The 27100-nt window shown below is 38.1% G+C and overlaps 1 protein-coding gene across 4 annotated transcripts in view; it reads right to left on the bottom strand.

Moving 5' to 3' along the window:
* Positions 1-10351: 10351 nt before the first annotated feature.
* OSBPL10 (oxysterol binding protein like 10) overlaps positions 10352-27100 on the bottom strand; it is a 228859-nt gene continuing 212110 nt past the window's right edge. For all 4 annotated transcript variants that reach the window (XM_072153574.1, XM_072153571.1, XM_072153570.1 and 1 more), the window contains 4 exons: positions 23192-23378; positions 20772-20954; positions 19581-19734; positions 10352-10584 (listed from right to left, as the gene is read on the bottom strand). In XM_072153574.1, coding sequence (XP_072009675.1) covers positions 10540-10584; positions 19581-19734; positions 20772-20954; positions 23192-23378 — 569 coding nt within the window. In that variant the 3' untranslated portion in view covers positions 10352-10539. The remainder of the gene's footprint in view (positions 10585-19580; positions 19735-20771; positions 20955-23191; positions 23379-27100) is intronic.

Here is a 27100-nt window from a genome sequence, read left to right as displayed (position 1 = left end):
AAAACTTTTTATTGTAGCCTAGGACTAAAGTATAGCAAATTACCAAAATCCAGAGGTCCGTTTGTAACTAGGTGTCGTATGTAAGTCAGGTGTTCTTAAGTAGGGGACCGTCTGTACTATTACGTCAAGCTTCTGGAGCCGGCGCCAGAAGCTGCGGGGGTCGGCTGTATATTATAGCTGACACCCGCGATCAGAGATTTTTCCGATCGCGGGTGTTAACCCCTAACACGCCGCGGTCACGCTGACCGCATCTGTAGTGGTGTTGTATTCTCAGGGTGCATTTGCACCTGGAGTTAGCGCATGTGTTTTAAAATGCATCACAATAGCGGAGCAGAGTAGATTTGTCTAATTGCTGTCAATATTGTGTTAATAAAGGCATGCGTTAACTCATGCGTTTTGTGTAAATGTTTGAAAGAAAGCTGACAGCTGAATGTACTACATAAAAATTAATATGTCCATGTGGTGTTGGTGAAGAACATGAACAGTACACATCCATTAAAAAAGCACTATTTTTTTTTTTTTATCAGTGATTTGCATATTAAAGTTTTTGCTGAAATTGCTAAAATGCTACTGCAGGATCATGTATATACAAATCTACATATTGCATATTCTTTATGTCCATTGTGTAATTGTCTTCGCTCAGCCGTTTGTTTATTTATTTATTTTTATCATTACAATTTGGGCCAAGTGCCTACCACGACCTGCAAAGCCGTTATCGGGGCAATCTCCATGTTACCTTGAATGTGTGTTCACTTTCAACTCGCGAAAAGCAGGTAATTGGTTAAATGAAAGACATTGACAATCAAAGTAACAAGGAAAAAGTCCTTTAGGTTTTTTGTGGTAATATGAACATACAGTCACACAGATTATTTGAAGAGGACCGTCACCACCTTCACTAACTCTTTGCATTCTTTAATCTGCAATGGTCCACATGAGAAAGTTGGAATTTCCTCTTGAGCCTCCACCAGTCCTGAGTTCTCAAGGTCATTGTTTCATCATCTCTACTGAATGTTTTAGTCTCCACTAAATGATTCAGTGAATTCAGTGATTCAGTAAAAGAAGTTTAATTATTGTAGTATTATAGAATTTTTCAGCATTTTTTTTTATCTTCCTCATCTTACGTTACGGATTGTCATATTGAAAATCAGTTTTTATGTGTTTTGTATGCAGATTTACATGCAATCATTTTACCCTTCTTTTTACTTGATCCGACATCATGATGCGGATTTTATGCAAATTTTTGCACTCCCATAGACTATGATGCAAAAAAACAGTAAATGCTCAAGAAAAGTGACATGATCATTCACAACAGTAGTTCCGTCCACCGGCTGGGTGGTCATTCCTTGATGTGGCATTTTTCATGTTCCATGACCACAGACTGATCACGGCGAGTGTGTTTTAACCCTTATAGCAGTGATGGCGAACATATGGCACGGACAGAGGTGGTACACAGAGCCCTCTCTGTAGGCACCCAGGCAATCTCCAAAGAGGACACCATGGATTCCCAGACAGCCAAGGACTTGCCGCGCCAAGCGTTATCTTAAAGTGCATTTATAATATATGAAGCTCTTTGTGTAGGTGTGTATACAGTATCTACAGATCTTTGTGTGTATGTGTATATAAAATGGGGCACATTTACTTACCGGTCCGAAAGAGTTCCCTGAAAGTGCATTGTCCGACGATCATGCACTCTGCCGCGATTCACTAAGATCATGTGCCCAATGTCCTGCATGTGTCACTTCCCCGCTCAGGTTCGCCGCAGTTCACCTGCTTCTTCCTGATGCACGCGAGTGCTTGATCTTGCGACACAATATAAAAAATAGAATCCCACGCTCAGTCCGAATAAGACGGCCCCCTGATTTTTGTCAAATGAAAGCCAGCACAGGAGTGCCAAAATCCGATCACGTGCAACACAAGCCCCTTATTAAATACTTGTTACGGCTGCGCAAAAACCTGAAAATGTTGGAAAATCTGATGAAAGTGCATCCGCAGACCCTAAGTAAATAAGCCCCAATATGTACAGACAGCTCTATGAGTACATACAGTATGTAGAGCTCTCTGTAGGTGTGTGTATATACAGTAGGTAGCTGTATATATACACACATACACAAAAAGCTCTGTTTATATGGGTTTGTATATACAGTATGTGGAGCTGGGACAATGGTGAATCTTCATATAAGTGGGCACCCAGAACCACCATTAGTGCGCCACGCTGCCTTTACACTATGACGTCGCACGGCCACGACTCTGAAATGCACAGTGTAGCTACAGCATTATCAAGGTATTATCAAGGTTCATAATGCATTAAAACAAATGGTAGATTTCCTTTAACAGTGAATTCAAGAATGTTTTATTTTGTTATCCAGAGTATATTTAAGAATCTTGTCTTCGGGGGAATACCCCTATAAGGGAGGCCAGCAACCTGAGGAGGACTCTGCTTTATTCTATGCAAATTTTAGGTTGTCTTACAAACCATTTTCCTGGCTATTGTCACTAGTCATTCTAGGCTCAATGTGCGGCCTGCTTATTGATGGTTTTCCTGGCAGTCATATGTTATTTTTATACCATAAATATAGTAAAACTGTAAATAAAAACGAAGGACAAACAGTGTAAAAATCTTAATCTTTAATCAAATTTGCGGCTTTGTCAATTTTATGATTTGATTCTCAAATTACTAGCTAATAACATAGTATTGCAGAGCACAAATCAACACATTATCACATCCTTTGATCCATCATAATTATGGTATTGATAAGAGTAGATGATCTTGTACATTGATATCTTTCTAAGCATATTATTGTCCATCTAGCTACAACTGCACTAACGTGGATGTCTGTGATTAGGTGTTTTTACTACAAGTCCCAGCGAGTATAAAAATAAAAAATCAACTTACACTTACCTTTTTCCTTTCCTCTGGTCCAGTACTGTGCCTCCCTTCACGGTAGGCCTAGGTTTCAGCGGTGATGGCACAGACCTGCAGTGGTCGACACCACATCAACGCTTTATACAAACCGAGGCCGGCGGAGAAGAGAGATACTGTGTTGGACCAGAGCGTCAGAGAGATAAGTATAGGTTTTTTGTTATGTTTACACCCTTTGGGTCCATATTAAAAGACAGACAAATCCTGGACAAACCCTTGAAATATGTTGAAGAGTTAACATGAGAACTCAAGAAAAAGAATCACTAAAAAGTTGTAATCACCATCAAATATGGTTATGTGGTATTTTATAAGTATTTACTAAAACACAGAAGATAGGAAATATAAATATAAGTTTTCTAATTGAGTCTGAAGTCAGTGGGAGGGGGATGCTGACTGAAATCTCAGCATTAACTAGCCTGACAAGGAAAACAAGGCATAGCTACCTCACATTACTGAAATCCCAGTGTGAAGAATATAAGAGAGGGGCCACTTGTGAAGTAGAACACATAGGACAACCCTCCTGCCCAGTATTATCTTATTCGCAAGATGGCCTACTACAGCAGGTCTGGCTTCAAAGGTTGACGAGTGGTGAATTTGACACCTTGGCAAAACTAGCTGGAAGCAAAGTCTTCCCAAGACACATAGCTAAAAGTTACAAACCGGGCACTGGCTTCATTTACTGAATCTGGGAACAGGACAAATGCCCACCTGGGTCTCAGTCTGTTCTCAAGCCCTTCTATGAGTAGATACTCAAAATTCCCCAGGGAAGAATAGAAACTGGATCTTCTTTGATGTCTAAATGTACTGGAGACCCGTCTGGATCCAATTGTACCAGAACTTCTGTATTATCTTTCACTGAGGAGTTTTGCTCCATACAAGGTTTTGAGGGATCAGTGACTGGACCAAGGTGGGAGAAGCCCTAGCACCCTCAAAGGGCAGGCCAGGCATGTCCAGCATAGGGCCATGTGGGGTCTTTGTTGTCTTCTGGTGGTGATTCATGCTGAACATTGCTTACACAGAGGGGGAGCAGTACGCTGACTAACTTTCTATTGACTCTGACCACTGTTATATATATGTTTACGGCCGTTTTTATACGTCCGTGTGAATGTAGCCTAACAGTTATCAAAAGTGTCTGCAATTAAGATTTATTGTTAATTCTGGTTCTTATAACAACCCAAAAGTTTTTAAATCCAATTGTCATAGAGACCAAAATATTTTATCTAGGGTGACAATTATAAGATACAGTTCCAACTTGCTTACAAATTTGACTAAAGAACAAACCTTCAGAACTTATCTTGTACGTAACCTGGGGACTGCCTGTATAAATAACTTTTAGTGATACGTTTTGCCTTGTGTGTTCACAATTGGTTTAAAAACATGATATATATACATTAATAACAATAATATTAATTAGGTGTTCCTGTATGTATATGTTATCCAGGTGACATCATTCTGGAAGTGACTTTGGTATTTTTACGGGCGCAGTGTGGAGATTTTCTGCACGGAGTTGAAGATATCTGGCAGCGGTATCAGTTATAAACCTTGGCTGGGAGAAGTGCTATTAAAGACCTCTTCCTGATGGAGCAGCTTATCACCTGTGAGGTACTAGATGCCACTTAAGTCACTAGTGTCACCGACTGACCACTAGTGTGCGAGACGGCATCAGCATGTGTCATTAGCAATGTCAGCTTTTTCTGATCTGGGAGTGAGCACTTTTTAAAAATGTGTCTGTGAATGGGGAAAAATATAGCAGGGGGCTGCTGTTTTATTTTGGGGGCCTTACTTTTAGTTTTGGCCTTGGCCACACTTTGTCTGAAACAGACCCTGACTGCTTCTATCACAAACCAACATATCGGTCATAACTGATCTTCCTGACATACTTCTCTGCTTATAGAAACAGACCACAGAAAAAAAAAAAATCTGAAATTGTATCCAAAAAGCCATTGCGGGCAGCCGAATCATTGGAGAATTCTCTCTACACTGTTCCCAGCACTATGAGCATACTATATTTATTATGATGTTAAAGCACACGTGTCAAATTCTGTTTAATTACAGCAGAAATGAAGTTATAAATTTGTACTTGTCATTTTGATGCTTTCCTTTCCTTTGATTTGAGAATTGAAATCATGTTATGAAGCGTGAATGATACTTATCTTCTATGAATGTAAGTTGGACATTTGTAGGAAAGTACTTGTAGTATAATTATTAGCAGTCAATTTTGTTCTATTTTTTAGTCCTTAGTCCTGTGTCACATAAGATGCCTTTTTGGAAATAATCGATGTGGTTTCTGAAATGAGGAGGAGAGGCAAATACACAACTATCATCATTAAATTTCTTTTCTCTTAGGGCTCATTTAGACAGCCATGGTTGGTCTGTGAATCCCAGGGCCGAATTATAGTGTTAAGGAGAAGATTGCTGCATCATAGTGATATATGATCCAGGGAGCTGCCTTCCTCCCCACTGCAAAGCAGCGCCGCACTTTAATCATGATAACAGTGGGGAAGAAGGGACAGCGTGCATCATGTATCCTATCCTCACGTCTGCTGTCAGTCTGTGAAATCCAGCTTTCTCATGGTCTGTGATTCACCGACCGTCCACTGCTGTGAGTTCTAGAGTTTGCTATAACTTTTGAATACATGCAACTAACTGTATATTTTGTACTGGGAGATAAATGGAAGTAGTGGTTAACCTTTTGTGAGCACCAAGGCAGTCACCTCAGCCAGAATTTGCCAGGCAGTCCTGGGTAGTCCTGGATGTGCGACCTTCAGCGACATTTTACAGCAACATGTCCCGGGACAGGGATTGATTATTATTGGAGGGATCCTGGAGGGAAGCTTCAATGATCATCTGAATTTATTCTCCTACTTTCTCTGGTATCCTCAAGACACCAATATGATTGAAAGCTGTGACAGAGCCGGGGAAAATAAGTTGTTAATTCACTATGCAATATATATTGGGTTTGTGGGTGTATTTTGGGCACTGGGCCTCTAAAAGCTTCACCATCACTGCCCTAGTGGTAGTCTACTCTGGACAATTGATGAAGGATTCCTATGGGTATGTCAGGTCCACCAGTGCAAGGGATACTCTATAACAATACCCTAATAGGATATATTAACATTATTTCTCAAGTCAGACAACCAATCTCTGATAACCAGCTTTTCCCAAAATACTCACATATGTGAAATGACAAAGTGAAAGATCAATTATTAGTTTTGAGAAAACGCACTTTACTCTACAAAGACTTGCCGACACTCATCCCGTAAGATCTCTTCCTTTTATAAAGTGTTGCAGATGAATGGAGCAGATAGGACAATGGAGAAAAAGCACGGTAACTGGCTTCGCTTTATATATAAGGTTGCGACTTCAGAGACTTTGATCGGATCCAGAGCTCAGGCTATTTTGCTTTTCCATCCATTCATCAGTACTGTAAAAAGCAGGTTCAGCAGATGTCACTTGTTAACATATAGCCTTCAGCACTCTGAGTTAACCTGTCACTACATGGGCTTATTCATCAGTCCCCCTATTCTCAGTGTCAAAAACATTGGGAAACTGGCCGTGCACCTTGAAATGTATGTCAAGGCCATGTTGTGTCATATTAAGAAAAGAAAACAGTAAGTTTTACCAGGAAAATACATCACAGTCGACCTACTTGAGATGACTCTTTAGGATATTATATCACTTTGTATTACTTACGGCATATTTAACCTGTCTCTATACTATGCTTCCAATAACATTATGTAAATCTCTTTACCAGGATGGGATAAAGAAAATCTTGGTTACCTTGTAAAGCTGTCCTCTTTATATCAAGCATGACTTTCAGGAAGCCTAACAACTTGATGGAACTGATTCCAAACTGTAGACAGCACTGTATCAATGTTTTTGCATCTCAAAAGCAAAGGTTTAGCTGAGTGAGAGTATACAACAGTTCCACTTTAAGGTATTAGTATAAAGCTTACTTAATTAGGATAGGAAAATGTAGACTATAAAGTAAGAAAATTGCAGCAAACAATAGACTTCTTAAGATGACTGTAATTAAAATAAGAGATGATATTAAAATGAGAATTAGTCCAAATATTTCCTACAATTTTCCATAACTGTTAGGCCACATTTACATGATGCTTTGTGCATACATTCTGCATATATGCCAGGAAATCTCCTGGCGTACACGCTGAACAAATACTGGCATACGGAGGCATCCTTTTTTATGTCCACTTATATACACTTGTGTCACTTAGACATTTCCTTATTTTTAAAGGTAAGCACATTTTCTTTCAATGAAGCTAACATTAAATGAATCATAAATACAATCTATACATTGTTAATGTGGAAAATGACAATTCTAGCTGCTAATGTCTGGTTTTTAATGCAATATCTACATAGGTGTATAAAGGTCCATTTCCAACAACCACCACTCTAGTGGTTTAAGGGTACTTTGTGTTTGCTAACTGTGTAAGAAGGCTAATGGATGTTTAGAATACCTTTGAAAACAATTGTTCAAGTATGCTAGTACAGCTGAAAAGCAGTTTGGCTGATTAGAGAAGCTATAAAACTGGCCTGCCTTTGAGCTGGTTGAGAATCTGAAGCATCACATTTGTTTGTTCTCTGAAATTCACACACTGGGCAGAAAAAAAACTTTCATGTGACAACGGTCTATTCTTGTTCTTAGAAAAGAAGGCCATTCCATGCTACAAATTGCCAAGAAACTGAAGATTCCCTACACTGGTGTGTACTACTCCATACAGAGGAGCGAACCAGAGTAGAAAGCAATGTGGGAGGCCCCGCTGCACAACTAAGCAACAAGACCAGTACATTAGAGTCTCCAGTTTGGGAAACCACTGCCTCACAAGTCCTCAGCTGGGAGCTTCATTAAATAGTATGTGCCAAATGCCAGTGTCAACCTCTACAGTGAAGAGGGAACTCCAGGATACTGGCCTTCAGGGAAGAGTGGGAAAGAAAATGTATATCTGGCTAATATGTTTTATGTTTTTATGTTTTATCCAATCCAGGATCAATATCACTAACTATTTACTATGAAAAGTGGCAAATACAAACATGCTTCCCAAAATGGTAGCAGCCCCAATGACCCCTATTACATATAAATCATGATAGCCATGTATTATCAGTCAAACCCCCATACTGTGCCAGTGGGAACCATAAATGCTGCCACCCTTTACAGTCCCCATACTATTGCACAATGGCCTGATCTTTCTTATTTACTACCTATTTGATGGGATGTCCCGTTTTGTCCTCCCTACATACTGTTATATAGTTTGAATATGTCTATGATTAAAAGTCAGTACTGAAGAAACAAACTAATGCCTAATTCAAATGAATGTGAGCAGGATGTGCATACGTCCCCCCCGTGTGTTCAATTCCGTAAGCGCAAAAAGATAGAGCATGCTCTATCTCCGCCCTTGTTTATGCCTGCGCTACATTAGTTTCTATGGAGAGAGGAGGGGTCAAGTGGTTTCGTGTACGTTCGTGTAAACGCAACCTAAGGGTGAGGGCCATTCATTCTATTATTTGTTTGATCGGACCACTGAATATTTTCTTAGTGAATAGAACACAACCCTGAAGACACATATTCCTACCCCTATATTCATGAGTTATGTTTGCTATAGCCCCCAAAATTTAGAGCTGAATAAGCTGTGCCAATCACATTTTTTATACTAGTACAAACTACATTGGTACTATCATTTCAAAATTGTAGCCATAAGAATATTAAACCTTATTTTCTTTAGTACGCAAAGAAGCAATGTTCTTGTTTGTTTCTTTTCTCTAGAGGAGTTGGGTGCCCTACTATGACTCTGTACCTTAGCCGGGACTAAGATAGCTGAGGAGCGGCTACATTTACCATCTCTATTACTGAAGCATACCAAGAGCACAATTTATTTCTTAGACATTACACAAGGTCTATATACGGTAAGCAATATAAATGCTAAAATGTGGCCATGGGAAACCAGCCATTGTACATATGGTAGTATTTCCATCCCTCCCTGCAAAGCACTGTTCATTTCATACACTGAAAAGAAGGAGAAACACAAAAGATTTCAAAGGGATCAGTCGTCAGTGAGAAAAGCTTTCTACCCCGTCCCTGTTAAGGACACATGCAATGCTCTACATGCACATGAGGAAGTTGGGGCGAGATAGTTCTGCAGTATAAGCATTTATCCAACTATTTTACATGTATGGCCAACTGCAGACCATGCTCCTGCCAGTGTATCTGCCTCAGGCAGTAGTATCTCTAACAATGGTTTGAATGGTTGACATTATCTACATATTATTTCTACTAAATTATACGTAATCCTTTTTTTTAATAAATCAAATTCCCCCTACAGAATCCACACTGTTGCTAAATGCTTTTTTTTTTTCATTTTGCAATGTGTAAGGACCAGTTTACACCACTGTATGGACTTCTGTAATTATTTTCCGTTGCTAAAAGGATCAGTTAAAATTTTAGTAGACTTTCAAAGGCTTCCGTCAGTGCTTACATTATTTGAGATGGAGCTTCTGCTTAATTTTCCGCTCAAACAACTGAAGCTCTAACAAGTAATAGAAGCATCTGTATGAACTGGTTCAATGGAAAACAAAGTCCAATCGATCAATATAGTACAGAGGAGGGATGAAACATGGCACTCACCGGAGTATAGTTCAAACAAACTTCTTTTATTGTTGCAGAGGTTACAGGACAGAGTGAGGCGCTGCCTCGCCAAAGTGACACACCATTTCTCAAGGCAGCACCTCACTCTGTCCTGTAACCTCTGCAACAATAAAAGAAGTTTGTTTGAACTATACTCCAGTGAGTGTCATGCTTCATCCCTCCTCTGTACTATATTGATCTGTATGAACTGGGCCTTATTTATCTCACCAGTTCTATTCTAGGTTTATTTTTTTACCCTGTCACATTTCCACGCCTCTCTCATAGCCCTCTTTACCCTGATATTCCATTGTTAATTATAATAATTACAATAAGGACTGACACATGGATTGGAAAGGATTTTCTTCTCTGTATGAAAATACAGATTGAGCATCTCCAGATAAGATGGGCACTGTCATAGCTGTCATTCATCACTGTATAACTAAAAGGCTTATAGGCATTACCTGATTTTAAGGGAAGATGCACTGAAATGTTTTCTCAATAAGCAGAAGTTATCTGCATTTAAACCTATGATTATGCTAACGTCTGTAATATTTATATGTAGGTAGAAGTTGTCTTTTTCACCTGAAGAGTGCAAAATTATTTGGCAAGTAAAACATAAGAAAACATCAAAAGGGCTTATAAAACCTGATACTTCTTATATATACATATATTTATATGCGAGCATTGATACAGAGAGTTCATTAGCATATATATATATATATATGTTTATATATATATATATATATAATATATATATATATATATATATATATATATATATATATATATATATATACACACATACATATACTGTATCTACACACTTGGTGAAATAGAATGGCTTTAAAATACACGATAAGCTAGCAGCTGCAAGTATATGTCAACTGTTTTCTTCATCCACGTGTGCGCTCATAGCTGGAGTGAGTCACTTTCATATGGAGCGCAGGAGAGCTGCTTGGTAGGCTGTGAAGGCTTGCAGTCAGTGAGTTTTCCAGAGAGGATTCAGAAATACCCAACCTTCACCCTAGAAAAAAACCAAACACATTTTCCTAATTAACAGCATTCTCCCGGAATTCCGTGCATTCCAATACTGCTGCATCTCTTCAAGAGATGGAAACAAGACCTGCTGCAGGTCTGATGGTTACTCACAAATAGCCAACTATATCTCTGTGGAGCAACCTCTTCCAAACATCATGCCAATATTCCTGCATCCCTACAGCTAGCCCTGTATCTCTATAGATAGTCTCATTAGGAAGGGTGGGATATTAATAATCACTAATAATAATAATAAAAATCACTAATAATAATCACATTAATTAATATTAGCCACATAATTGCAATGTTTTGGCACCTATTGAATGGTGCCTGAGAGGAAGAGGAGTTACAATTTGATTATTGCGAGATGGCACCTGTAAAGGTGACTGTATTAAGAAATGAGTTGGATAAGGACTGGACCTGTTTTTTATGCTGTTCAATCACTGTGAAACAAGATGGGTTGAGTCGAATTATAGATATTAAAATAGTATAATAAATAGCAATTGAATCATTTTTTCTCTAAAGTTCATGGGCCTAGGAGTACAGGGAGCGGTCCTGGCAATCATCACTTTATAGAAATAACTGTAGGCATGGATCACAGATATAGTAGCCAGCTGACTTCACTTTTCAGCTTAGCTACATAGATTAAAACAGTTTCAGTGATGTCAACATAAGACATCAACAATGTATTGTCTAAAGGCACCACTCTCAAATTCCTAGAGGTCTAGATGTGATAGAAGGGCCCCAGATGGATGTAAACTCCCTGAAATTCCCAAGTATCTGCAGGAGGATACTGTACTCCACAAGTTCCTGTACTGTTTGTGGACATCAGTTGGACCCCCTGGAATGAGACATTTGGCATTCCGATTTGGCAGAGCTCAGGTACGCAAACTGCTTGTCAGCGTGATGCGCCCAGCAGCGGACTGCGCATGTGCACATCCTCTCTTCACCTACCGATTTGGCTGAGCTCAGGTGCGCAAACCTGAGCTCTGCCAAGTTGGAAGGAAAGGAGAGGGTGCGCACATGCAGTCCACTGCCGGGCACATTGCACCAACGAGGAGTTAACTGCGCAGGTGCTTGGGTGTAGCCAGGGTGTAAGACTCACTGCGCACGTGCAAGGTGTGCTGCACGGTGAGCTGTAGTCAGAGAGGGAGGGTTGGGAATAAAATATTAACGAGCAGTGCCTAGGGTTATGCTAATTAACCAGTGAACATTAGATTTGAAAAGAGCCATGAACCTGGGACTTGGCCAGGACTTGTTGGCAGGGAGCCAGGTAAGCTTTAGCAGGGGATATTTCCGGAACGGAGGAGAGCAGAGATCACCTGAGTGCCTTCAGGTGACAGGTTCCCTTTAAGTACATAAGAAATTCCCTTTAATTCACCACATCCCAAAAAAAGTAACACTTAGAGATTGTTCATTTTTTATCTCAGTAAAACTTTTCATCACATTCTAGAACTTTCCTGTTATTTTGATTCAATATCTAACAGCTCGGCATGATGTAATGTGCTTTCTTTGACTTTGCACTTTACCTTAAAAAACTTTTTTCCTCAGGTATGCAATCAATACCGGTGAGGGAATGAAAGCCTGTCCATGCTGAATTCATGAATAAATCATGAATTGGTATTCTGAGTAATATTTAATTTATTTCTCTCTCACCATACACCGCAAATGAAAGGAATCTTGCAGCAATAACCTGACAGTGAAAGGATATTACCATTTACAGTTTACCTACAGCATTCATTGATTTTCTTTTTGCAAATCCTGCCTATGGGAGCAGAGCAAATTAATATATATAAGAAAGGCATAAACACATACATTCAGAAGCTGCACAAAAGACCTCGGCAAACTCGGTGATAAATAATAATTGAAGGCCAATGTACCAAGTCCATGACTTTAGGTGGAAAACAAATTTAAATATCAAAAGTTGTGATGCAACGTTAAAATGTTACAGATGGCAGACAGAAAAAAGGAATACCAATACATATTGGCAAGGAGGATTTTCATTTTTTAACTACAAAGAGAAAAATGAAAGCAGTCTAGTATATATCAGACCAAAGCATCATCTCGGCAGAGTCTAGATTTAAAGAGAGAGTGAAAAGACAAAATGCACAAATATTAATAAAATATCCAAACTATTTCTTCCTTTGTCTCCTTCCTCCAATAATGCCCCATACTAAAATAACAGCTAGAAATATATAAGGACATAGGGGGAGATTTATTAGAAGTGTCTCAGAGCAGAATGTTGCCCATGGCAACCAATCAAAACTCAGATTTCATTTTCCCACAGCCATTTATGAAATGAAAGCCGAGCTCTAAATGGTTGTCATGGGTAACTAGAACAGTTTTACCTCAGACACTTACACTAAGAGAATATAGGGAGATTTATTATATCACAATCTCCATATCATGCTGTGTCAAAAAACACAGAGTTTGGATATATTGACAAGTTGGAGAAATTCTTTTTTTGATTAATTTAATAAAAAAAACAACACAAAAACAACACAAAACTAATGCCACTAATGCATGGCAAAAGCAGCTGCAACATTTGTATTGAATAATTGGTACTTAAAAAAACATATACTATTACCCATCTGAACAAACAGCTATATTATGTAGGGCTAAGCCCACATGTTTCCCATGCCACGTCCGAAAATGGTCGATCAAAATTTAATTACCATTTTTCGCTGCGTTTAAGCCAGGAAAATAGCGCCCATAGTCGAAAATGCCACTTATTTGTCATTTAAAAAAATATAAGAAATTCTATAAAAAGTAATTAAAAGGTCATCAAAAGTTGCAAAAAATGACACAACCCACAGCTCCATACACCAAAGTATAAAAAAAAAAAAGTTATTAGCGCCAGAAGATGGCAAAATAAAAAAAAATGTTTGTACAGGTTTTAATTTTTGTAAATGTATGAAAACATAATAGAACCTATATAAATTTGGTTTCCCCGTAATCGCACCGACCCAAAGAATAAAGTAGACATGTTATTTGGGGCCTACAGTGAAATTCGTAAAATCCAAGCCCATAAGAAAACGTTGCAAATGCGTTTTTTCACCAATTTCACTGCATTTTGAATTTTTTTCCCACTTCCCAGTACATGGCATGGATTATTAAATCTGAAGTGCAATTTGTTACGCAGAAAACAAGCCATCACACAGATGTGCAGGAAACAAAGGATTTGTACACCGCACCAAATGAAGGTTAAAAAATCGAAACTTTAATTTGTCATCTTCTTACATTAAAATCTAAGGGAAAATAATTTTTCTTAACATACGTTGTCTGTAGCCGTGCAGCCTGGTGACCACGGGATGGTTGTAATGGTGATAATAAACCTACGCGTTTCAGGCGTACAAAATGCCCTTACTCATGGCTCATCACACAGCTGTACATGGAAAAATAAAAAAGTTTAAAGATTTTTGAAGGTGGGGAGTGAAAAATGAAAACACAAAAATGAAAAAGGGCTGTGGCGGGAAGGGGTTAAATAAAATCAGCAAGCAGAGATCTAGAAAACCACGAGGATTTGATTCAGAAAGTATACCGGAAAATTGTATAACTTTTCATTACACAAACAATGTCAATTACTTGCTCAAAAGTATAAGATATAGAAAGGCGGAAAAGGGAAGACCAAATAGCGCTCATAGAGTAGTATTATTTCTGAAGCCAGTGGTGGTATTTGGAGGAATTGGAAAGAGGCTCAACTCTAGAGGCACAACTCTATTACAGGCGTGTAGGAACTGGTGTCAATGCCTCCAGGTGCTGCCTTCAGACAGGGGTCATCAAAACACAGTTGCCACACCGGTCTGGAATTGAGTTCGGTAGAAAAAGGGGGGTGTTGTCACGGTTGGCACACACCGGTAATTCATGTAGACGAGAAATTTCATGTGAACGAATGTTGTATTTGATATCTCTGAAACAAAACGTGTTTCGGAGTCCAATATGACTCCTTTATCAAGTGGAAAGAGACTAAGGGGACATAAAAATATATACAGGGGGGGGGGGGGTAATAAACACATGTATAAAGTGTTAAATCATGGGAACAAAATCTAAATATATATGAAAATAATGAGGACTGATTGTACAATAATTGCATAAAAGTAACAATAAAATGATATTCAGACAATTTATAGTTATAATATACAAATAAAATTATGTAAAATTAACCCATTACATCATAGAGAGAATAGATTGAAAATTTGGTGGGAATATACCTTATATACAAGTATACTGTCAACTGGATCAAATTGCTTAAAAGTGGACATCCCTTTTAACTTTTGAAATATGCAAAAAAAGGTTTTGGGGCATGCCAAGCAACTTCTCTCATTTTTCTACCTTAATCTTCCTTATTCCTGGAACCTTTGAGTTGGGGGAACAAGCCCTGAGTGTCTCTGCCAAAGCAATTCATCCTAATGTATTTATTTCTAAAGTGAAGTTTAGGAATGGAAAGCTGGACATTAAAAAGAAACATATTTTATTATATTTCCTATGTTAGGTCTCAGGCTGAGCCAATTGACTCTAGCCCCCCCAGAGGGTATATAGAGAGATTAGGGGAGTAGATTGCACAATGCTAAGGCTCTATTATATGTTCCTCTGACATCGATGTAATGTACTACAGAGACCTTGTTTAAATGACTATTATTAGTATGTCTTATGCTATTGTATCAAAAGAGAAAAAAATCTTCAATAAAAATACAGCTGAACAAAAAAAAAGAAACATATTGGTGGGATGTGTGAGCATGTCCCTATATATAGCAGTTAGTTCTGGTATGTGTATCAGGGATATGCATTTGTATAAGGGATTGAGTGAGATTCTAAGAACAAATGGAGCAGTTGTACCACCTGGGCTAAGACCCTAGCCTCACACTCAAATGCATACAAAAAAGTGACAAAAACAAATGCATAGTTTCGAGTACAAATATACAGTAGATACAGAAAGTATTCAGACCCCTTTAATTTTTTACTCTTTGTTTCATTGCAGACAATTGGTAAAAGTTATTTTTTGCTCATTAATATACTTTCTGTACCCCATTTACTAAACAAGATAAACTGAAATGTCACATGGTCATAAGTATTCAGACCCGTTGCTGTGACACTCACATGATGTCCATTTCCTTCTGATCCTCACAGTTAAAAGTGTATGTCAAAGCACATGAGAAACATAAGGTCAAATGAACAGTCCAATGAGCTCAGAGACAGAATTGTGGCAAGGCACAGATATGGCCAAGGTTACAACACAATTTCTGTAACATTTTAGGCTCCTTCCAGCCAAACTAAGTAAAGCTTTGGTGAAAGAGGTAAGAAGAACCCCAAGATCACTGTGGCCATTTTCCAGAACTGCAGTAGGGAGATGTGAGAAAGTTCCACTAAGTCAACTATCACTGCAGCTCTCCACTAGTCGGGGCTTATGGCAGAGCCTGTCGACAGAAGCCTCATCTCAGTGCAAAACATATGAAAGCCGCATACAGTTTGCAAAAAATCACATGACTCCCAGACTATGAGAAATAAGATTCTCTGGTCTGATGAAATGAAGATGCAACTATTTGGTGTTATTTCTAAGCGGTATTTGTGGAGAAAACCAGGCTCTGCTTATGCCAAATACAGGGCAGGGGCAGAACGACTGGTTGCAATTGAAGGAAAGATGAATGCGGCCAAGCGCAGAGATATCTTGGATGAAAACCTTTTTTAGAGTGCTCTGGACCTCAGACGGGTTGAAGATTCACCTTCCAACAAGAAAACGGCGTTTGATTTATCAGAAGTGTCTGAAGTAAAACTGTTCTAGTGGTCCATGGCAACCAACCACAGCTCAGCTTTAATTTTATAAACAGATGTTGGAAAATAAAAGCTGAGCTCTAACTGGTTGCCACGAGCAACTAGAAAAGTTAGGCTCTCACTTATGATAAATCTCCCCCTATGACCCCGAGCACACAGCTAAAATAACAAAGCAGTGTCTTCAGAACATGTGACCATTCTTGACTGGCCCAGCCACTGCCCTGACCTAAACCTAATGGAGCATCTCTGGAGAGACTTGAAATTTATTTATAGCTAGTTTCATTGCAGCCAATTGGTAAGATATAAAAAGGAGTGAATAAAGAAAAGGGGTCAGAAAACTTTCCGTACCAAATATAGATATATACTTAAAATGGTAAACACATATAAGTGCATAATATGCATCAAAATCTTTGAAACACAAATAGCAGCAGTTATTGTCAACTAGAATAGAATTTTAAACTTTTAAAACACAAAAGAAAACATTTTGAAACGGTAAAATGCCAGGATTATGCTTCTCCTAATGTGGTAGATATAATGAAAGCAAGCAAGCAAGCAAAAAAACATCAGCATTCAATCCAGTTTTCTTTCTCTGGAGAAATCATAAAAGTAATAATGAGGTCACAGGGGCAAGAATAAATTACTAACCGTGATTAAGCAACAGCCATAATAAACAAATACAGATCTTATTTCTCTACGGTACAAAAATAGATAACATATCATCATTTTCCTGTACAACATGACAAGTATAACAATATTGAAGTATTAAAAAGGTTCTTATTAAGAAATAATTTGAATTGATAACAAAAATTCATCTGTGACAATTGTTGACTAGTTTGGCTTAGGTGTAATACAGCTAATATAATAGAGGCATCAGGTTATACTAAAATACTAAAAAAATAAGATTCCTGATGGTATTTGATTAAAAAACAAATAGTCTAGAAAACTAAATACAGGCGGTCCTCTACTTAAGAACAACCGACTTACAGACCACCCCTAGTTACAAACGGACCTCTGGTAATTTACTTTAGCCCCAGGCTACAATAAACAGCTAAAACAGTTATATAAGGTGCCTGTAATTAACCTTTATTGTTAATCCTGGTTCTTATGACAACCCAACATTTTTAAAAATCCAATTGTTACAAAGACCAAAAAAATTCTTTCTGGGGTTACAATTATAAAATATACAGTTCCAACTTACATACAGACTCATCTTAAGAACAAACCTACAGAACCTATCTTGTATGTAACCCAAAGACTGTGTAGATGAGACACACTGCTAAAAAGTGTTTTGTATGTGTACGTATGAATGATAGAGCAATATAGCCATGGTATAAAGTCAGGGTAGACTACCATATGTCTTTGTCATACAATAAATAATTCATAAATACATATCTGTATTGTACATACCAAGAAATGAATTGACTATAATGTTTAAAATATTCAGCGATTAAAAACTTCAAATTAAAGAGGTAATCCCTTCCTAAAAAATGATGGCATAACTCTAAGATGTGCAATAACATTCTGACTGATGGGGTCTGATGTGTTATCTGCCAGATATCTGGGAATGAAACTGCAGAGATGCCTTTGGCAAGTCTATTGTACATATTGCACCCTGGTGCTCCTGGAGACCTGCTCTACAACACAAAATAAAGGGGCTACTTTAAAGTAACCTGCAAAACAGAATTAGTAAGTGATGGCATGTCCTAGCAATATGCCATCACATATTTTAATGGGTTTTAATTACCACAGATGATATGTACAATGACCAGGGCCTTAGCTACAGCTCATGTTGACCTATGTACAGGCATGAAATGAAGAGCCTACTTTCACTTCGTTATCATCAGCTATCATCAGGATTTGCTCCTTTGTAATAAGTTATAATAATTGGTCAGTGTTAAAGATTAGATGAAATGATTTCCAATTTAAAAGTAAACAATATTGAAATTCTGAAATTAATTGATTTGATTGAATGCCAGTGCTCACATTCATATATACTATGATCGCACACATATAGTTCATGGTACAAAGTCCGCCTTTACCACTATGGAGGATAAGATGAAAAAAAGTGAAAGGGAAAAAAAAAATTCTTCTCCTGGGAACAACCCATCCACAACTAGATGATCTAAGTACAAGAACTCAAGTGCCTGAAGGCGAATACGACCCTGACTAAAACAGAAATGTAAAAAAAAACCTTGATCATTCCTTTTTGCTACGCTTTCTTTTCATGTTTGCAGAGCAGTTTATATTTTGCTCCTGGGTTTTTGAATGGTTTCTATAAAGTGGTCTGTGCCATTTGATTAACCTAGTGTAAAGCACAGGCCAACAACCAATGCGATGTCTATCTGACCTGACTACACATAGATGCTCAGTCTAACACGGATTTCACTTATGACTACTGATATTTTCTACAATGACTGCACAGCCTGGAAGCTTCTGGTAGTTAAGAGGCACAAGGCTGTGATCCACTGCATCATCTTACAGTTCAGCATCAGTCTATTATATATACAGTAAACTATTCAGCAGCGAATATAGCAGAGGCTACAATGTTTTATGATGCTTTATATAGCAGTGCATTATTATCAGGGTGCCATAACACTACAGTCTTGTCATATAACAACAGAAAAAGGCCGCCATCCTACTTATATCATCCCTATGCTGCAGATATTGATTCTCAATTCATACACTAAGGAACGGGGTATTAAACTGATAGCATTAGAATACAATGTACACAATTACTTAAAGGGAACCTTTCAGTAGATAATGACCTGCTAAATCAGTATCTTGACAAGCAACTTTAAATTTTCCAGATCACGATTTTTTCATGGTATGGTGGCATCATCCAGAAAATCAACTTTGAAATGAGATGCAAACTGGTTTACAGAGTTTAATACTTAAGTCAAGCTCTCCCCTCCTCAGCATACTCTATCCACTGTGTGTGACATTATACAACAGACTTCCAGAGAGTCAGTAATGATGCGTCTAGGCCAAGGCGAGCTTGACTTTGGTGCTAAACTATCCTTGACTTTATAGAACCATTTTACATCTAACTTCAAAGTTGATTTTCTGGATTTTTTATTAGGGTAATTTCTGCTGACAGGTTCCCTTTAATATGGTAAAATGAGTTTAGCATGCAGGTTGGTGCATCATGGTTATTTAGGAAAAAAGAAACAAAAACTCAGGTCGTAAAATTGTGTAGGTAAGCAAACTGAAACTTGCCTCTTTCATAAAATACTTTGGCTTCCAGGGAGTGTTAGTAGATGCCCTCTGTCTTGCTTCTGCCCTCTGTCTTTCTTCCAGGAGGTGTTTATGTTCTGATGCTGCTTCAATGTTATCTGCTTTGAGGGCATTGGTGACATTTTCCCAAATACGCCTGAGAAACACAAAAAATTATAAAGGCAACTTTTATTTTAGGGAACAATTAAAACCTAACAGCAAAGTCTTAAAGAAATTCTCTAGAAATATTATATCCCTGTATTACTGTTCTGTGCTGTTCCAATCCAAAAGACTATGAGCCTACGTTGAACACAAATGTGCCTGTGATTTCACATGGATTGATTCAGAGATCTTATACGTCATCACATTATGTACTGGGAAATCCCTAATGAATGGTAAGCTACAAAAGAGGGACATGGTGTGATCTCATCCATTCATATCAGTAAATCATAAATTCCCCACCATATTTCTATGGACAAGTTTTCATATAAAGTTATGTACAGAGAATGGCATAGATTATAGGAAGGAACTGTTGCAGATGTTTATATTTCACCTGGATAACAAGCCTCATAAAACTTCTATTCTGCCAAAATGCAGAGCACTGCTGAGAATGTAAAATACATGCTAGCTTTTACAATGTTTACCTTTCAATAATTTCCAAGCATTCATTAAAAACTTGTAATACAGAAGCTCCTACTGCTGCTTCTTCATCATTCTCAGAAAGGATGATTATGAAGTGTAACTTTGATGTTTCCCCTTATTTACACCATAAGCTTCCATTTCATTAAATCTCACTTGGATAATATGGCTGCTGTTAGCTGCCCGCTGATCCTTTTTATTTGCTGGAGGCATATTTCATTCTATAATGCTATACAAAAATGCAATACGAAGACCCCCCTCTGGCCTGCCCGTTTTACGTGTAAACAGTAAAGATTCTGTACAGAACACATTGCTGGGAATTTGCTTTAATAATAAACAATTTTATATATATATCTATATAAATCACGGAAGCTTTGATGTACAATTTTATTCTTATTTTTGCAGAATAAAATGATCTCTCATATATTTGGCCACCATGTCTCATTGCTTAAGTCAATTAGCAATCTATATAAAAAAAAACCACTATAGAACAGCTTTTTAAAATGAAACATGCCATATTTTACAGAGCACATGTGAATGGCAAAAAGTACCTACCTAGATTCCGTAGGTCCTTGTTTTTCCAGGGGTCGAATCCTTTTGCTAAAAACTGAAAGTTTAGTTGTATCGACAATTTTGGTCTCTCCACTGTTGTATGTGAATTCCAGCGTTCCATTCCACTCCCCTTGGGCCTTACAGACTATTACATTGGTGGCATTGTGCTTAACCTCCGCTGTGACTCTAGATACAAGATATACACAGTGATGGTTGTTTATAAGTAACAGTGGTCACATAGAAGGATTGAAAAGGGAGACTAAACAAGCTAAAGTGCATGTAATTCAATGTAAAATCCAGCAGCAATAATCCAGCTAGAGATAGAGTTAGCCTTATGAGGCAATGTCTGTAGTATATTCCTTATGTCAAAGGAAAAAATATTCCTTGGATAAATCCAAATGTATACTGTGCATCAAGCTACCGGTAGTTCTTAAATTTCTGCCCTTGAAATGCTTCTAAGTCCTCCATAAGTGTCATTAACCTTTAAGTAAAAGCAACACCATTGCCAGAAACATACATAATAAACCTGTCAAGTCTACAGAAATAAGTCAGGTTGCAAAACTAAAATCATCTGAAAACAAAATCTACTGTAAAAAAAACAAAAAAAAAAACTGTTCTTAAATAGCTTTATAGATCTGAGCACTGCACAATGGCATGTGTAAGCAGACATGTTGCTAAACACATATAGCCACGATGAGAATATGTTCCTTTGAGTGCCGATTCCCACAATCCTTCAGGTAAATCTGTGTTTGAAAAGATTTGAGCATAGAACCACCTGTCACATTATATACTACCAAACAGCATGGAAAGATAATAGCATCGGAAGGGGTCCACTAAGTCGTCCTTTCAGAAGGGGCTTCCTGACCAATAAATCATATCAATCATTGATTAATGAGAGAGGTTGTAACTAATAGGCTACACATTAATCATGAAAAACACAGAGGAGAGATGTCAATGCAACCCCAGACAATCTCCATTGTATCTCATGACAGAGATGGAAACAGCAGTTTTTGCCGTGCCTCCCGTAGAGTATTTTACAGAATACAGTGATTACAGTTTCATGACAACAATTTGTAGAGGGCATGTTCTTGTCCCTGTGCATAAAACAGAGGTCAAATATATTGTGGAGGAACATGAAAGTCCTGCACAGAGCCACAGAGACAAACATCACCTATTGTTATTTCCTAGAATGGGGTTTTAAAGCTTTGCAGAACACTTTCCTGGAAGAATGGTCTTTTCACAACATTATGTCCTACATCCAGTACATTACTTTCAATATAATCCATTAAACTTCCTAGGAAGACAAAGAATTTATTAAAGGTGACCAGAACATTTAAATGGTCTCGGGAGAGGGTGCTCAGGCATCGGCACCTCCTGAAAACTATAAACTTCAGTAAATGCCTAGTAGCACAGCCAAACAGAATGCCTGACAGCATAATACATTGTATAGTAAAAGTAAAGCAATGTAATATGCAAACAGATCAAACAATCACTGTTTTGTGAAAAAAAAAATAAAAAAATACACACAACATATATTTCCTCTAAAAGATGGCCGGGTTACATATTTAATACTTAATGGTTGTATATGTTTATTTGCCACTTTTTAAAACTTTGTTAGAACTATATAGGTTTTTCAATCAATATTATTGAACATGTTAATGAATATAGCTACCTTTGATTTATGGATTAAATTTGCTGGCGATAACAGAGCCTGTTTGATAAATTTTATTAATTACACATATGAACTGTAAGGACCTATACAAATCATAACAGTATGGGTCTCTCCGATTTTCAGGCCCAAATGCTGAGCAGCAGAACTGAACCAACATGATGAGTTCCATTCAGCTATTCTGCGTTCAGGACAAGTTATTCCGGCAGACAACCCATTGGGGACAGGGACCCATTTGGCAATCTCTGTGCAGCGCTGCGTAATGTGTCTGCTCTGTATAGATAAAGAATTATTATTATTAACCATAGCAGGTTTCACTGAATCATTCCTTGCATGTTGACTGTAAATGCCCAATCTTTTATTTCTCAGAGGTGTCCAGAAGCAGCTTATTACTCTTCCTCCACTGGCAACAAATGTATTTTAGACAAATCAAGCATATATGTGTATGGAGTCGGCTAGTATGGCTATTGGCTAAACAAATATTTGGTCTACAACTACTGTAGGTTAATGACAACTTTTATTTTAGTTTTTTGGGGGATTTCTAAAGGTTGCATTCCCAGCATGCTCTAGATAAACATTTTTAAATGCATTGTAAAGATACATCAACATTAAAACATTTGTCAAACTGTCTTAGGCACGGTTGCAGCCTGATTGTCGAAGGAAAATCTCTTTTAAATTTATAATTTCTATATAATTTCTTAGAATAATTTCCAGTGTGAAAAAGTAGAACTGTATTGAAAAATGTCTACCTTACCTGTGCACTTTTCCTCCATAGAAAGGCTTGGTGTGGAATGTGACTGTGGCGGTATACCCTGTTTTGGCACAGGTAATATTGACTTTACCTCCCAATTCCACCCAGGGAACAGTAAGTATAGAACGAGCATAGGCACTGGGAAGAGTAAATACATATTCCTCTCCATACTCCATCAGTTTGAGAACCCCTGAGTGATTAAAAAAAACCACACAATTAAATGTGCAATCCACTTCAAAACTGCGTTTCATCCATAATGTAATAAAAAAAATTATTTTGGTTGTGTTAAATAGGATAGTATACGTAGTACAGGCATTGCGCAGTTTTCTAATTGGAAACTGTAAGGTGACCACAGGCTCCACCAAGAGAAAAAATACATAGTAGAACATGTATAAAATTATGCCACCACTGTACATGTATTCCGCATCTGTTAAGAATAAAAAGTCACCAACTGTCCTAGTTGTCTAAAAAAATATACTGCCTTCAGATTGTGGCTCATAGGTTACAGAGGTGTGATTAGTTCACTTTTTAATTTTTGGACATTGGCTGTTTTATTTCAAGTTAATGCAAAGTTAGTGTAGACTTTCTAAAATACCCTACTAAAGAACCATCACCAATATTTAAAGGGCTTATCCGAGATAAGCAATAAATCAATGACGGGCTGGCGCAGGCTTTATAAAAATAATAATTGTGTACTCACCTCCTCCGTCGCTTCTGATGTCCCGCTCTGTGGTCTGTCTGATCCGTGTCCTTGTTTGCTTACTGGGGCATGGAAGCTGTGCTCAGGGAGCTTCCAGCCAGCAGAGGTGGCCGGCCACTACCATCCGTCCCCATCTCTCAACATTGTAGGCGCTCGGATATAGTGACAGATGGGAGTGGCCAGACTGTCCGAAAGCTCCCCGAGCGCAGCTTTCGTGCCCTTGTAAACAAACAGGGACACGAATTAGATGGACTGTGGCATGGGACATCAGCAGCGACGGAGGAGGCGAGTACACATTTTTTTTTTTTTAAAAGTCCGCCACAGACCATTACTAATTTATTGCTAATCTCGGAAGACCCCTTTAAAAGAAGATAACATAGTATACATGAAGAAATGAACATATCTTTTGGACTGATGAAGGATTCAGTGTGGATCTGAAATGTGTATCTGCCTTTTTATGCATTTTATTTATGCCAATGTGCCCTTAGGCTTTTGCTACTTACTGTATGCTTTTTTTTAATCATTCAAAAACATTATAGAAAAAATAATTACACATAAAAATGGCCATGCAATAAGTACAAAGGACCAAAGCGCCAATTCGAAAAATGAGGATGGAGACGATATTTTAGTTTAACATTATCTGACTGTTTGCAGCCTACAGCTTAATTATAACGGCTCATCACCTGCCATTTTCTGGTATGGTTATTGTCAAGACATGGAAGAACTGCGAGCCCTGCGCTTCCCACAACCTCTGTCCCAACCTACTACTTCCTGGGCTATGTGCTAATCTGCATGTGATAACTGGGCGGTGGTCCCTACGCTGGATATGAGAACAGAACAGTTAGACAGACAAACAAGAAAGAAAGTCTGTCAGGCTGTCCATCATGCCTCTGTGTAATAGACATCTCATGCATCTCTAATCTGTCTCATCATGTTAGTTAAAAATGTGCACTTGTGTGTCAGAATGTTAGTATATGTTTGTCATGATTAAGAGCGGGGGTTCCGCTCGAAACGCGTAGACACTACCTATGTCTTGGAACTACCAATGGTGAAGTATTGAATAAAGAAATGTGAAGTTGGAAACGTTTGGCTGGACCATGACCCTTTTTTATTGGAATCTGTTATGCCTGAGCAGTAAGGTGGCCCGTGCCTATCCAACCACATGTGCCTATAATTAAGGGAAAGGTGAGCTGGTTTACTATTCCTTTGTCAACTTGTTAGTACAATGTTTAGAAGCCAGATGAAAGTGTATTTACACCTGTACCCTGATAATGTAACCACATTGTCAGCTCGCAAAACTAGATGGATCATAATGTGACTGCTTAGAGAGCCCCCAACTACACCCTGGGATTTTGCACTGAGCAGCCAAGGGAGTGATAAGAGCTAAAAAAGCAATAAAACTGAGTAACATTGTAAAGTAAGGGGTTAAATGATATTTATTGTGTAAACATCTCTAGAGGATTGAAATTTGAGAATTTTCTTTCATGGGAACCCCTTTAATGTTGCACTGTTAGGATTACACTTGGCTATTAGGAGATCTTTCTTGTACATTTCTCTATGCTCTGAAAGTGATCAGTAGCTATTATTTTAAAAGATTTAATTCAGTTTTTGCGAAGTTTTCACAGCACAGAGAACAAGGTTTTGAGCTGTGACAGTAAATGTATTATTTTTCTGACAGTATGTGCATAATAGGTAAAGCCCTTGGGAACAAATACATTGGAAACATTGTCCTCTAAATAAACTTGACAATAAAGACCTTTTTTTCATCAATGGTTTATTGTTTTTAATATATTTTAGAAACTAAACCGTTTTCACCCCAGTAAATTGAATTGTTGCATTATAGCACGAAGGGGTTACGATCATTGATGTTTGAATTATCATTCCCTATTTTGGAATGTTTATTGGTGAATTAAAAAATGGACCCATGTATGGGTTGTTTAAAAAAAATTATATAATTATATAATTCTATACTACTGTACACTATGCAAGGTGGGCATTGTGCACCAGCATAATGATTTAAACCTCGTCCCTCCACTACACTCAGTCCTAACCTAAACAGGTGCAGGTTATAAGTCGTGCGCCGGCTCACCCCCCCCCCCCCCCTGTCACGGCCACCTTCAGGCCCCTACACAATATCTGATGGTACAAAAGGAATTGCAATTATTTCAAGGCTTGTACTCTGTAAACTGTCATACAAGCCTTGATAAATTTCCACATTGTCTTTTTGGGTTATTAGACACACGTTTTCCCATCAATATTTATATTCATTTATAGACCAAATTACTCTCCAACTAAGAGAAAAAACGTATTAGGTGCGGGTGGAATTTTAGTAGGGAGGTATTACAGACATTCTTGCGGCTGTCAGGTTGAATAGCGGGAGAGTAGTGTACTATTAAAAAAAATCCTCCCGTTTATGATTCTTATTATGTTTAATTGGTCCCAAAATATGATTTAGACACAGACATGTAAACAGTAGAGTGCAGTAGTAAAGTAAAAAAAAATAAGTTTTCTTGCCCTGCACCAGCTGATCGCTCCAGTGTTGCTTCTGGACCCTCTTTACCGATAAACTTGACTGAGAAGTATCAGCGGTCATCTGACAAGTAGAACAAGTAACATCACTTTGTAGCCACTAATGTAGATAAGGCGGCAGCCGGAACTATGTTGGAAGTGGGAGATGGGAAAGTACATTATTTTTTCCTTACCCCTGCTACAGCCCCTGTCAGCTTTTTCAGAATACCTGGGAAGCCCCTTAAAATTAAGGTATGGGAGCAATACCAACGTATCACAATCATTTTTGCGCAGTAAAGTAAACAACCAGCTTAAAGCCAGATTATTATATATGAAGAGATCAGATGAGATATGCATATGTATTTTCTACATTCTGTAGCTGCCTATGTGATGCTTTGAAAAGGCACCATGAAATTGATAACACACAGGACAGGACAGGGATACAGAAATTGTACAGTAAAGTTGATGTTTCATAGGAGAAGAAAGGAACTGATGTTATGTTAGTTTGTCTCACACTATGGGAATACAAGGACATGCACAGGACATGCAGAGGAGACCCATCAGACCAGGCATGAGAGTACTGGCCAAGGCTTGCCGCAATGTGCCTGGAGACTGCACTAATGGCAAGGTCAGGTCAGGGATTGTTCTATATAACACGGGGTGGAGCCAATTTATTCCAAAATTCCATTGTGCACATGAGCAGA

The sequence above is a fragment of the Engystomops pustulosus genome, chromosome 5 (genome assembly GCF_040894005.1).
Source record: "Engystomops pustulosus chromosome 5, aEngPut4.maternal, whole genome shotgun sequence".
Lineage (NCBI taxonomy): Eukaryota > Metazoa > Chordata > Amphibia > Anura > Leptodactylidae > Engystomops > Engystomops pustulosus.
Note: the sequence above shows the minus strand (reverse complement) of the source record. Positions and strands in the feature narration are given on the sequence as shown.